Consider the following 14,945-nt stretch of genomic DNA (forward strand, 5'->3'; position numbering starts at 1 on the left):
CACATTTTTAACCACTTTGCCAACAAAAGGAGAACATGGTCTGAAAGATCTGATATTTGAGGTTCACTTTGACCTTAAGAAGCTGATTTGTAAGCTAATAAAATCACACCAGGAATTTCTGGTATCCTCTTTTTCTTTACTTCTGTAGAAATTAACAGTAACTTTAAGTACCCTGGGAGAACCAGTGTAAATGTAATACAGAGCAAATCAGTATGTAGGTGTGCAAACATAACTTTAAATTACATTGGGTTTAGTCTAAAAACAGCTGGTTTTTCTAAGCCTTGTCTACTCAGCATAAAAGTGATTCATTAAAAAGTCTGCCAATCATTATAGCCTGGACTTGTATCCAAGTAAAGAGTAAAACTGTCTATTTCAACAAACACTTAAAAGTTTTGAGTTCAAATTATGACTGATGGTACAATAGATATTTGATGGTTTCTCCCAGTTCCAGCTGCATTTATCAGGCTACCATGAAATGGCACAACCAGCATTTGCATCACAGAATGCAAGGAAGACACAATAGCACTAACAACACAATGGCATTGAGGCACATTCACTCCTGTCATACACTATTCAATTTTATGATATTGTTAAGTCTGTATTATCAATTTGAATTCTATAGGCTTCACATTAATCAATTTGTAGCAACACTGCCCTTCTTCCCCAGGCAACTTATCAATGATTATTACTTACTGTTACATTTTACAGTAATGGTTACTCCTTGAATAAAATAAAAATCTCTATTACTTGTCAATCTTTTGATCTCTTCACGTTTCAAAATTAGCACAGGTTTTATTTGTCTTAGCCTTCAGAAAACAATTTGCAGTACAAAACAGACAGGAAAGGAAAATGAAACAAATCATCTTTCTCTATGAACTCACCCAAATACAATAATGTATTTGAACTCACATACCAGAATTCCTTCTACTTGTTTCACTTACACTGTGGAAGAGCATGTTATTCCAAGAAATTCAGCTTATAAAGCAGGTGTGACAACTGCAAACTCTAAGATCCATAAATACATGTGGTAGGAGTCCTGTAACTATAGGAAATAGCCTACCTGTTGTTACAGGTACACAAACACTGACAATTCAAGGAAAATAATGTCTTACAATCATTGCTGCACCCTGTCATTTTAGAAGATGAGCATCTATTAAAATCTCAATAGCAAAACATAATAGCAAATATAGGATGTCAAAACTGCCTTCAATTACACCATACAATCCTGGATGACCCTGCACACCAAATCTAAAGCATTTATAAATTAAAAACAAACTTTACCTTTAACATTCTCTCCAAATCCCATAGAGGCGGAAACTGAACTGTCTGTTTCATTTTTGCTACTTGTTTTCTCTTTCATCACATCATCATCACTTGAAACATCATCAGAATTCATCTTCTTTTTCTTTTTTTTATGTCGAGGAGGGAGCTTTTTCGGAAAGGTAAACATGGGAAATATCACAAGGAGCATAGCAATGGCACAAAGGAGAAATCCACTCCACCTAATGCCAGGAAAACAGGATTGGAAACAAAAGCAAACACATTACATGAAACAAAAAAATCAAAGCTACTGTTAGAAGCTGCACTGCCTAGAAAGACACACTTGCAAAATATGAAAAACTGACACTAAGAGTAAAGAATTGGAGTGCACTAAATTCCTTAATCAGAAGATGTTTCTGTTGGCTTATTTACTGAAAGGTATTTATCCAGCACCCACCAAATTTTATTAAATAGTGTCAGCTTTAAGTTACCACAAATTTTCAGTTTTGGTAATTTTTCAGTACCAAGTGCTGAGAATTAGATATTCACTTTGACTTAGCCTTTCACAGATAATTCCCAGTAGAGCAATGTAGTATTTCTCTGGAGAACACAGAAAAAGCTATCCATGTCATGAGGAGATAAAATGTCCTGATAAATACATCAGGGCTAAATCTGTTCTGTTTTCCAGTGCCCACCTCTCCCTGCCCTGACTGTCCAATTCTCTCCCTTCACAACTGAAGAGTTCCCAAAGCCTGAATGTCACAACTGATGTGCTACAATTCATTCCAGGGTTTATGCCCAAAACTCTGTTCTGTGACTGCAACCTGAAATAGCCTTCACAAAGAATTTCACTTCTCTCCCTCTGTCTTTTAAACATGGGATATAAATCAACACTGAAATGATCCCTTGGCTCTCAGGGAATGACCTGGGACATACCCACAGAAGGGACAATGTGTGGGATACAGAGCAGAGCCCTTCAGCTGCAAACACTTGTCCTCCCTGCAGCCAAAAAGCTTCATGGACTTCACCCCAGCACCACAGATGGGCAAAAGGGCTGCACGAGAAAGTTCTGTAGAGTTAATTCGAGTCAGCAGCCAGAACACTGATAGCAGAGTGTCAGATAACATCATTTCTCCTCTAACAGTGAAAGACTAAGGGAAACATAACCTCACATAGATGGTTCCATGAAGAAAGACAGCCTCAGAATCCACCCACAAACTTCTTCTTACATACTGCAAGAGCAGTTTTCACTACAGACTCATCTCATTGTACCAGGGTTACATGGCAAGGTTTTGGTAGCAGGGTGGGGACTACAGGGGTGCTTCTGTGAGAAGATGCCATGAGCTGTCCCATGCTGGACAGAGACAGCTCCAGCCAGTTTAAAAACAGATCCACCACTACCCAATGCTGAGCCTATCAGAATGCTTGTGGCACCTTGGTGTTCACTTACTTAAGTGAAAAAAACACTGCACAGCAACTGTGTGAAGTGAAACAGCCCTGCAGACCCAAGGTGAGAGAAGAAGGGGAGAAGGAGCTCCAAGTGCAGAGATTCACCTGCAGGACAAGACCATGGTATACACTTCCAGACTGTGGGGAATCCACACTGGAGCAGGCTCAAGCAGGAATTGTGGCCTGTGGAGTAGAGCTCCCACAGGAGCAGGTTTTCAGGCAGGTCGTGTCACCCACAGGAGAAGCTGCAGGCTGGATCATTCTGTTCCTGGAGGACTGCACCCCACAGAAAGGACCTGTGCTGGACCAGTTAATAAAAGACTGTCTGAAGCTGAGAAGGAGCAAAAGAGACAAGGTGTCACTAAACTGACCACAATCCCTTTTCCACAGCCCACTGCATCACTCCAGTGGAGGATGTAGAAGAGTCAGGAGCGAAGCTGAGCTTTGGGAGAGGGAAGGAGTAGGTCTGAAGTGCTTGTAGGTTTCTTTTTAATTCTTTCTATCCTACCCTGTTATTAATTGGTGATAAATTAATTTCCCCACATCAAGTCTACTTGGCCCATGACAGCAATTAGTCCTTATCTCGATCTATGAGCTTTCCATTGTGCTTTCCCTCTGTTCTGCTGAGGAAGGGGAGTGAGACATCTTGGTGGGCACCTGGCAGCCAGCCAAAGCCAACCCACCACACAAATCTACGCTGGTATTTGGAAATTCCAGGGAAGTCAATCACGTTACTATAATATCCAATACTATAATATCCAATCCGTTACTATAATATCCAATATAATATCCAGCAATGAGTTGACCCTGGCTGGATGCCAGGTGCCCACCAAAGCCATTCTCATCACTCCCCATCCTCAGCAGGATAGGGGAGAGAACACGTAATGAAGGGCTCCCATTAGCTGCAGGGGAATCTCTGCTCTGGCACCCAGAGCATCACCACCTCCTCCTCCTTCTTCAGTGACATTGGGGTCTGCAGAGCTGTTTCTACCACATATTCTCATTCCACTCTCTTGTGACTGCTGCCAGTGTTGCACATGTCTTTTTGTCTCCCCCTTCTTAAATCTGTTATCCCAAAGGTGCTACCACCACCATTGATGGTGTAAACCTTGGCCAGCCTCCTTTTGGAGCCAGCTGACATTGCCTCTCTCTGGCAGAAGTGAAGTTTCCAGCAGCTTCTCACAGAAGCCACCCCTGTAACCCTCCTACGACCAAAACCTTGCTGTGCAAACCCAGTACAAGAACAACTTTTACATATTTTTGTACTACCTTTACACTATTAATTATATATTTGTTCAAATTTTAAAACACTTTAAATTCTGAGTAGACAGGATTTCTTGCACAAGAAACAAAAAGCATTTGGCCTCATATTTGTAATGCAAAGATATTACAAACTTTATTTTTCAGTGAAGAAAAATTCATATGCAATGCTTTGCATGGCAAATGATTACACACAGGCAAACAACAAATAAACAGCCATGTGTAACGCTATTTTCATTAGAAGCTTACAGGAAGCTTTTGCAAAGCAAATATAAGTGACTGAAAGTTTTGACTAATTTTGATATTATGTAAACAGAAAATCCTCCATTCATTTTAGCTGATAACATACATGGATTAGAAAGCAGACTTTTAGGAGGATTAGTCAGCACTGTCAGACGAAATAAATCCGTAGTCTGTATAAAAATGTAGCAACATCCCTTTCAGGATCTCAAAGGCAGAAGCTGCAAAGGCACTGATCAAAGAAACAATCTGTGGCAATAATATGCAGAAATCTGCAACCACCCACTCAGGAGGAAACAGCAAAGGAGACAGGGCCTGTAATATAGTACAAGATGAAATTCAAATCCAAAGGGACTGTTATAACAGCATTCCAAATGCTGGAGATGTCACAAATGCAGCACTGGATGCAATTATCTCACCATCTACACTTCACAACTTCCTGAAATACCAAAGAATTGGAAAACAGACAAAAGACCAAAAATAATAAGGACACCTACAATGGGAAATTGAGAGGTCAGAACAGGAGCCTAATTTATTTAATTAATTTAATTAATTTTAAAAACCCTTGATTTTCTGTCTTCTGAAGTCAAAGAAAATATGCAGAAGAATACCTCAAAGGCATCCGCACAAGCCCTAGGACCTCAAATAAAGCAATTAAAGCTAAGGAAGGACCAGACAATGCTGAAGGAATTCCTTTAAACTTCTTGTGTGGAATGTTGATGAAAGACTATATAGGAAGACCCAAGTATCAAACAGATTTTGAACTAGGAAAACACTCAGAAAAGTGTCAGCAAAAGAAAATTTCATTCAAAGCACCTGACAGACTGCCAAGGGCTACTCCACAACTAATGAGGTCCCTGTACAGCACATTAACAGTTCTCAAAGACAACAACATGATGAATGATTTCCAACAGATATCCCTACAGTTACCACATTTGAATAAAAAACAGTTTCAAACATTTGATGGGCTGGCAGAGACAGCTGGCTTGTAATTTAGCCCAGAGCACCTACAGAAACCCCAGGTGTGCAAAGCCCAGGAGCAGAAATCCAAGTCCTGTGAAACTCAAGGAATAATCAGATCAGACATAACCCTGAAAAATAACCATTTTACTTTACCATGTTGCACGAGAGATAAACCAAATTACGTGTCCTGCTAGACCTCCTAGAAAGGAGCAGCTGAAGGAAAAAAATAGGCTATACTGCTTTTATTTTAGCCATATATCACAGTTGCTACACTCACTATTTTGTCTGCAAGCACTGCCTCCTCTAACAATGGAAATTGTTAAATTTGGTCCCATGATAAGTTACATTAGGAACCTTACAGCTATAATAAAGAAAAGATAGGAATCAAAGACATTAATTCAATTCAAAGGAAACAAGACTGAGAAATCTCATATATGACCTCCCATTAAGTTATCTCAATTGAACCATACTTTTAAAGCGTGTCAGCTAAAGTAAGTGTTGGGCTACTCTTACATTTCAAATTGTTAGATTGCATAAATAAAAATAGACTTGACTACACAGCACTTCCCTCCAAGGAGAAAATGTCACAATCCCAGAAAATACATTTCAGTGAAATGAAAGTCTACACTTCCAGAATTCTCTACAACCAGGCAGCTAATGAGTAGCAAGGGACAAAGGTTTAACCCTCACACCATAGGAGTCTTGCTGTTTTTTTAATGGGTAGACATAGATTCAGAAAGAGAAAAGAGAATGAGACACAAATGCCACTAAACTTTTATGAGATACCACCACAGATTATGCAACAAATTATCAGAGACCTGATAGCAGTTAATACTCCTCAGAAATTTAAGAGAAAGAAGTGACATAGTCAAAAATGAAATAGAAATAAAAAGACCTGGATACTCATCAAGGAAGGCCAGACCCTACGGATTTAATCAACAAGATGAAAAAAGAAACTTGTGAATGACTTTTACTGACTTTTTCTTGCTTTGGCTATTTTACTTTTGCTGAAGCTGCTTGAGCTAAAACTCAGTTATATCAGTGGTTGTGTTATAGATAAAGTCAAAAGTTTATCCCACATTCATACAGCCCCACTGATTTCAATTAACAAATATATTTATGGGCCTGTTTGCAATTTCTGCCAAAAAGTACTGATCAGATGCTGATTACCAGTTCTGACATGTCATTAAAAACACATGAAGTGTAAGAATTTCACAAAGAATGTACAATATTTTACTTTGATTCCAAATCTTTTATATTAGACTAGTCTGAATTCTGACATAGCTGCACACTCACAGAGCAGATCTTTCAGTGAGATAAGTCAGTAGATAAACCAGAGCACGGAGTTGTTAACCCCAAGGCCACACTCAGCTCTCAGCTTTGCTTTTCTCTTGCTGAAAATTGACAAAACAGTGCAGCAATGCTCTTGGACTAAGACCAATACAGCAGGACTAAATCTTTGAAGGATTAAGAAGCCTCCAAAGAAAGAATTTTTCATATCAAACTGTCAGGAAAGATCGCTGCAGAATAAACAGAAACAGATACAGACGGACTGCAATGGCGCAGTGACAAACACTAACCCAGGGCATGAGAACTGACACTGCACCTTACACCTACAAAGAAGAGGTCTCTTCCTGGGATAATGAACTTCAGGTTTTTTTCTGGGATTGCATGAAAACTTCAAGGCAGATTTATGATTTACCTAAAAAAAAGGCAGTTAAAGCCTCCTCAAGACCTGCCTCCTCAAAGACATTTCCAAGGAGGCCACATCTCAAAGGCTGCCTGAAGACATCAGCTAACAATTACAGCTGCTACATCTCAGTGCTGCTGAAGCCTACTCCTTACTAGAGAATAATGTGATGCTTACAGCATCTGCTGCCTAAACACAAGCCATCACCCTAAAAAAGAAAGACTGGAACGGGCATGTTCTGACCCCATCCTATCTCCTTCACCTGGAATAGGATCAGCAAAGTCTAGTGTTTCTCATCTGGGCAGCTGAGTTCAGTGTTTCATGTTGCCTCCTCTGGAAAACCAAAGAGATTAATCCAACTTCCAGTAGCAAAGGAGTTGGTTCTGAGCAGCAGAGATCATCCACAGCCTCGTGCAACACCAATATCCTGCCCTGCCATCCCTGTGATGAGCACTGTCAGTCAGTGCCCACTGTGGTCAGGGACAGTCCTGAACAGCCAAACACAGGGGATTTTCCATGCACTGTTCCTGTGCCCTCCTGTGGCAAACCTTTCCTCTCTGTCAGAGGCTAGTGTGTAGTAATCAACAGAAACATCTTCCTCAGCCTCCTTCTACAACCTTAAACAAATCCTCAAGGGATAAAATCTTCCAACCTGTCTTAATTCCCTATGGGCAGCTGAGAGAATAGTTTTGAAAAATGCTTGATCCTTACCAGTTCCCAATGAATCGGGGATCGCTCTGGTCAATGTACACAGTTGTCCTAGGATCAACATAGAAACCAATAAGGAGTCCTCCTAATAAGTATCCAGCTGCAGGTCCAAGTGCTCCCATTACATACATGATGGCTGAGGAAATAAAAGGTCAGAGTCACAGATGAACAAAATTAATGTTTCATTATTTATTTACACATGAAATCACAAAATAAATGATGTTTCTTTGAACAAGAAGTTCTGCACGCTGAAACTTGAAGGAATCTTTTTTGCAACCAAGTCAGCAACTTCTGCCTAAGTGACATATTAGTAAGAAGATTACTGCTTTCTGTACATTTTCAGTCAAATTATGCAAGTATACATTATTTTGGCATTCTGGATGGAAAGCATACCTGACTTGCATAAAATTCTTCCTATTTGGTAACATTTCCTTCAAATCAAAATTATTTAACATATAAATTTTTTTAAAGTCTAACTAATGGTAGAGAAACAGAAAAGCAAAGAATAGAAATTGTAATCAAAGAGAATGTACATTCTAAATTAGAATGTACAACATTCTAATTTAGTTACCATCAGTTTAATACTGTCTATAAAAGAATGGTCCATTTTAAGAAATCAAATATTCCTATTTCAGAGATTGACAGAATACAGGCTCACAAAAGAAAAGTCCTATTTAACTAACTTGTTATCTTTCTATGGTAAGGTCACCCACTCAACAGATGAAGAAAAGGTGATGAATGTGGTTTTTCTGTACTTTAGGAATACTTTTGATACTGTCCCTCACAGCATCCTTCAGGATAACTTGTCCAGCTGTGGAATGAGTGGCTGCAGGCTGTGCTGGGTGAAGAACTGGCTGAAGGGCAGAGCTCAATTGGGGCCACTGGTCACCAGTGGTTCTCCCCAGGGATCAATTCTAGGGCCAGTTCTAGTCAATACATTTACCAACAACCTGCAGGCAGGAGTTAAATCCACCATTAGCACATTTGCTGATGATCCCAAACTGAGAGGTGGGATCATCAGCAAATGACTCTTTGGAGGGACAAGAGGCTCTGCAGAGGGATCTACACAGACTGGAACACTGGACAGTGATTGATGGCACAAAGTTTAACAAGTCAAAACACCAGATTCTGCAGCTGAGACAGACTAACATCAAGCAAATGTATCAACTGAGAGAGGAGTGGCTGGAGAGCCTCTCTGCAGAAATGGATCTGGAGGTGCTGGGTGGCAGCAGGCACAGCAAGAATCAGAAGCATGGCCTGGAAGCCAACAGGACAAACCCCATCCTGGGGTGCACCAAATACAGAACCACCAGCTGCTCAAGAAAGGTGACTATCCCACTGGTGCAGCCTCACCTGGAGCACTGTGTGCAATTCTGGGCACCACAATTTAAGAAGGATGTGAAGGTCCTTGAATGGGTCCAGATAAGAGCAACAAAGCTGGTGAGAGGGCTGGAAGGAATGACCTATGAGGAGCAGCTAAGGACTTGAGGGTTCTCTAGTTTGGAGAAAAGGAGGCCTCAGGGCAACCTCATTGCTCTACAGCTTCCTGAGGAGGGGATCTTTACTCACTGAATCTTTTCTCTCTGGTATCCAGTGACAAGACACATGTCAATGGTTCAAAACTTCACCAGAGGAGGTTTACATTGGATTTCAGGAATCATTTCCTTATGAAGAGGGAGGTCAAACACCCATGAAGGTTTCTAGGGAGGTGCCAGAGTTATCAGTGTATTTAAGAGGCATTTGGACAATGTGCTTAGTGAACAGGTTCTAGTTTCTGGTCAGCCCTGAAGTAGTCAGGCAGTTGGATTAAATGATCATTGTAGCTCCCTTCCAACTGAAATGTTCTGTTCTATTCCACTCCATTCCCTTCCCCTACAATATCTCTTTCCTTCCTTAATACATCCTGTGGTACCCTTTCCTTCTAAGATGCTTCTGCCCTGCTTCCCATACGGTCTGGCTGTAAGTAAAAAAGGCAGGGGGGTGGAAGGGTTGGTCTCTGCTCTCTGCCCACCTATCTTGTATCACCAAAACCCAGGCTCCAGCACAGCAACACCTGCTCAGCTGCTGCAGATCCTCTAGCAGCACATGAAAGAATGGATTATCTAATTCTCTGTAATTCTCTCTCTAGGTCCAGATGGTTACTGGACCAGTCCCTGTCCACAACAGGAATATACAGACTCCATTCTTTCTGGTCCCATCCTCAATCAGACATGCTGAATCCCAGACTGCAGCAGCTGAAGAAGCGTAACTGAGTTATTCAAGCTTGAGTTTCCATGTTACCTGTTACAGTAAATTATATCTCAAGAATAAAATAAGCAAAAAGGGATCACTAAATCTGCCTGATTAAACCAAAATAACTTGCACATTTCCATCTTATGCTTTGAAATAAGAGAAGGAAGAAAAGCAGCATTCTCGCAAGTAAAAATAGAACCTTATTGCAGTGAAAAAAAATCACAGAAGCCACCACAAAAGGTAAAACTGCCTATACTAAAAAATGCTGCCAGACCACAAATTGATTACAGTTTTATCACTTTCAAGTCTTTTTTTTGCAAACACATTTTTGGTTTTTATGAAACTGAAATTTTGAATAAATAGATTTTGCTGAAGTCCTTTTCACATAATGGTTTTCAGAACTCTGTTCACTATTTAAATTTATTCCAGCCATGTTCCCCACTGATTGATTGTAAACAATTCTCTGTATGCCTAAAATGCTCCATCAGACATTGAAACTCTGCTCCTTAGTAGCAAGTGGTTAGATAAATCCCACAGTGACTGTTATTTGCAAAAATTCACATCATGAGGAGGATAAAAAAAACCAATAAACAAAAAACTATCTCCACACTCCTACAAACAGTAATAAATTCTGTCCTACAAATGTTTCCTTGGAAAATTGTTTCAGACAACTACAGCAAACTCAGATCTCTAAAATCTTTAGAGAGGAAGCACAAAGGGAGTAAAAGACTGACCTAATCCATTCACTTTGGTATTCAGAAAAAATACTTATACTGCATTAATTCAGCTTTAGTCCCACCACTGAAAGCAGCAAAATGCAGCAACTGCTTATGTTTCAGATCACTACCCAAATAGAGTATTTTGTACACCTGGAAACTTCAGAGGGTTTTCCTTGTAAGCAGAAACATTGCACAATAAAGATAAAAGTAACATTGTACACTGTTCTGCTATAGAGGAAGAAATCCTGTTGACAATTTTAAAATTACTATATGCTTTTCAGGCTTCAAGATGCTTTGCTTTTACTATAACTTACAGGCAAAATATCACTTTCTTAGTCTTTCAGAAAACACAAAGCCTCCACACTCCTGGTCAATGGCAGCAGGTAAGTTTGTAAAATTGCCATTTTAAGATACAGCATCTTTTTCAGCATCTAATAATGGTCACTATCAGAAATTGGACACCAAGTGCAAGAAACTGATTTAGACTTATAAAAGAGACTAAACAGAGCATGGCAAGCATAACATTTCAGTATTTCAAAATGAGGTACTTGAAAGAATCTGCCCCAAACTTTCAAACCTTGCTGTGCAAGTGAAGAGCAAACCAACTCCATAAGTCACCCTGGCACGCTACTCAGGGGTCCTGGACCCTTAAAATTCTGGTCACAGCCCTCACAGCTATATTCAGGAATAAAGACGTTTTTGATTCCCAAGTAGGCCACCAGGATTACTGGATGATATAGGAAGGAAACTAAACTGGAAACAGATTCAATTAGGGTATCATCAAAACTGTACCTGCTTCACAAGTAAAAATTCCTATGGAGAATAGTTTCAGAATTTTTTTCCACTCAGAACACTAGAAGGTCTCCAGATTTTGCATGAAAAAGGTTCAAAAACATGTAGATGATGCATAAGCATCCTCCTTTCAGCCTTCTGCCAGGGATTTCAGCTAACTCTTTTTGGTCCTCCCTCTTCAGGCCAAGATCTGGGATCTTGATCTAGGGAGTTGCACAGATGTAACAGCCAAGATCTTTCAAATGGAAGTAACAAACATTTTTATCAAGGGACATGCTGGAGTACTCTGATGCTGAGGCAGGGAACACAGTATCCAGATAATTTTTTGAAATTGCACCTAAAGAAATCCAGCATTTGTCTTATAACCTCATAGCCATAGGCTTGAGTGGTGCTTAGATTTGCAAGCTGCCTTACTATTCCTAAGTCACAAAGAGCTACGTTGTAAAATAGCATTAATATGTCCTTTCCCATGATAAAACAGAGGTGATGTACATTCCATGAGTTAAAAACTCTACCCCAAACCACAAATCATCTTCAACAGATAAAAGGAGGAAACCATTGTTAATATAGACATATGGGCTACAGCATCAGTCTGAATCTCTTCTGATTGGGTTGCACTGGAAGGCAGATTGCACCCTCTGAATTCCTGCATTAGCCATGCATGTTCAATGCTGACAAGTTGTATCGCAGTTCTGTGGGAACATTGGTCTCTCTAGGAAAGCACATCTGCAGGTCACCCACTCCTACCCAACTTCACAGAACCACAGAACATTCTGAGCTGGAAGCCACCCATGTTCCTAAGTGAACAGCCAGCACAGGGATCAAATCCATGACCTTGGCATTAACAGTACCATGCTCTAACCAACAGAGCTGATCTCAGGGTGACTTAGAGCCATCTGAGAACTACTCATGACATTCAACACAACCAGCTTAGACTGGACCTGGCAAAAGCTTTCCCCAGAAGCCTGTTGTAGCATGCTGCTGCTGCTGTCATGCAGGATTCTAAGTCTCCAGAGGAATGCACAGGTTGGTTTAATAAAATTACACGGCCTTTAAACAAGACAATTTCAAAGACCAAAGACCTTGTGGACTCTTTAAAAGTCTCCCTCTTCTCCAAAGATCTTGGTGTTGTGGTTAAGAGTTTCCATTACCAAGCACATCTCTTCCTCTGGGTGTACTTTCACTTCACTGATGAGGGATAGCCTTTCCCAGCCCTCCCAAACCTGGTCTTTCAGATCATAGCTCTACCTCTGACACAAACTGTAGATAAGTAAAAATATCCTGGTGTGGAGAGAGTTAGTTAAGTGACCATTTTCACCCCAGATATCTAGCCATGGCAACTTTAATTCCTTGAAGCTTTGTACTGGAGGAGCTTCACTGCCTCACTAAGTATGTCCTCAGCAAGGCATATCTCGGGCTCTAAACCATACTAGCAAGGTGGTCTAGTTTCAAAACCACAGCTGGCTGTGGCTAGCCAGGCTTAGCCATAAACTGCCATCACAGCTAAGATGCTGGATGGCAGAGAAAAGGGGAGTCAGAGAATTAGTAACTGACTTACATAAGGAATTTACCTATCCACCTGAAATAAGATTACACAATGTCATTCTTTACCACAGAAAAGTTATCCTGGGACATGCTGCAATGAATGCTGCCATTCTGACATTGTTTGACAAAATTATTACATTGTCTGTTGCTTTACTCATAGAGATTCTTCTTCACATATCTTTCTATCACAATCTTTACATACAGCCTATTGCAGCACACTCTCTTTTTGACTACAATAAGATGAGCTGAATCCTTTGTGGGTCTGAAAATCTGGGTTCACATCAAGTGCATGAAAAAACTTTGTTGCCAAAGATTTTTTTTGTAATCTACCTACACCACCTAATTCAGTCAATGGGACAGAGGTTATAAAAATATTGTGAATGTCCTTTTCCTCTTCTTATCACACCAAAAGACATCTTCAGTAGACATTGTATATGGGAATATACAGCATATGTCCCTGTGGCACCCTCAAATGCATTTGTGAACCCTCTGACTTTGCCTCTTTACATTAGTCATGCTAGTCACATTAGACATTAAAGTCACAAGTGACTTATTGTGATGAAAAGAAACAAACAGAAAATTAGTGAGCTACAACAGGTTGGCTTCTGGGTTCTAAAAACACACTTTGCTTAAAAAAGTAAAAACAAAGGCATATAATGCTCAGTCCCTGTCATCTCCTCTGTGTGCACACACATGTCACCACACAGAGTTTATCACTGGAGGAGGAGGAACATTTCTGAAAGACCCCATTGTCCAAATCTTGGCAGCATATCACCATAGTACAACTGTTCATTTCATACATGTGTAAGACAAGCAGAATTTGACCTTTATTCCGTTTTCAATAGAAGTTTAGAATTTGCAAAATCCTGCAAAAGCTACAGGGTATATTCATATTTTATATATGCATACAATTATGCATATGAATGTTTGCTACTGTCAGAATAGTAGAGCAACAACAGAAAATTGTAATAGATTTTGTAGGATACTTTTTAGGTTATAGAATCATAATCCTTTTATATCTGTACATTTCAAGTTTTTACTCCAAAATCTTAACTGTCATTAGCATGAGGGTATTGATTAGAAAACAGAGATGCAAAAGACAAAATTAATCCACTAGAGTTGTGAAGTAGACTAGTAAATCCAGAAGTTTAATTTACTTAATTGAAGGAGCAATTCAGTTTTCTAACCAGCTGAACAACACTCTCATGAAAAAACAGCACAAAGAAGAATAAAAAGAACACCAAAAGAAAACATTCGTGTGAATTTGCGAGGAAAGCCCTGTGTATACAGATTACTTGTTTACAATCTGAGGACTGAGCTTTAAGAGAAATGCAACATGATCCTTATATAATCTTGAGTATTTATGTGCCAAGAAATTTAAAGGGCTATAGGTTAAAAAAACAGTCACAGGGTTACCACCTGGAATTTTGCAAGCAAGAGAAGCACCAGCATGCTATGGTACCATAGCATCCTCTCCAGTGCTACCAGCAGACATTTCCTTGGACAGCTGCACTGTATGTCACTGGAGAATGAGCAGCGCTGTTATTTCTCTAGGGTATAGAGAGGTTTTGATTTCTACACAGAGCAAAGCTGATAGACAGAGGTTTCAAAGAGGAACAGGTCCCAGCTCTCCCCAGTTCCTCTCATGTCACAGCACTGTTATGGGACTGCAGGCATCAAGAATAAAGGAGCTTTCAAAGAAACATTGCTCCCTTTCATAAAGGCATATTTACCTCATTCTGTCTAATTTCACTACACAGAAGCTATCCCAAAAAACATAAGGTTTAACTACTCTTTTTAGCCTGAGGACACAAAACTGAGTTGTGAGCAGAAGCCAGGCAGACTTCTCAAAAGCTTTTAAGTCAGGAAACCGGTTCACTTCCTTCTTTTCATCCCAAACGCACAATCAAACAAATCTATACATGCTTTAGGATTCTTTCTTTAATGTGGTTATTTGCTCAGGAAAAAACAATGCTTTGAGCATTACTGCAGTTCAGATAATAATGTCCAGTTCACATCTTTAAATCACTTCCTTTCAAAATGCATTAGTGTTACATGACTTTAATAGTCTCTCAGACCCAGTGTTC

At 39.9% G+C, this 14,945-nt stretch overlaps 1 protein-coding gene across 1 annotated transcript in view; it reads right to left on the bottom strand.

Moving 5' to 3' along the window:
• The window catches only part of SLCO5A1 (solute carrier organic anion transporter family member 5A1), a 66,725-nt gene that overhangs the window by 26,117 nt on the left and 25,663 nt on the right, over window positions 1-14,945 (bottom strand). Inside the window, exons 2-3 of the mRNA XM_066547107.1 lie at window positions 7,574-7,706; window positions 1,282-1,502 (exon numbers count right to left, since the gene is read on the bottom strand). Coding sequence (XP_066403204.1) covers window positions 1,282-1,502; window positions 7,574-7,706 — 354 coding nt within the window. The remainder of the gene's footprint in view (window positions 1-1,281; window positions 1,503-7,573; window positions 7,707-14,945) is intronic.

Source organism: Molothrus aeneus, chromosome 1 (genome assembly GCF_037042795.1).
Source record: "Molothrus aeneus isolate 106 chromosome 1, BPBGC_Maene_1.0, whole genome shotgun sequence".
NCBI lineage: Eukaryota > Metazoa > Chordata > Aves > Passeriformes > Icteridae > Molothrus > Molothrus aeneus.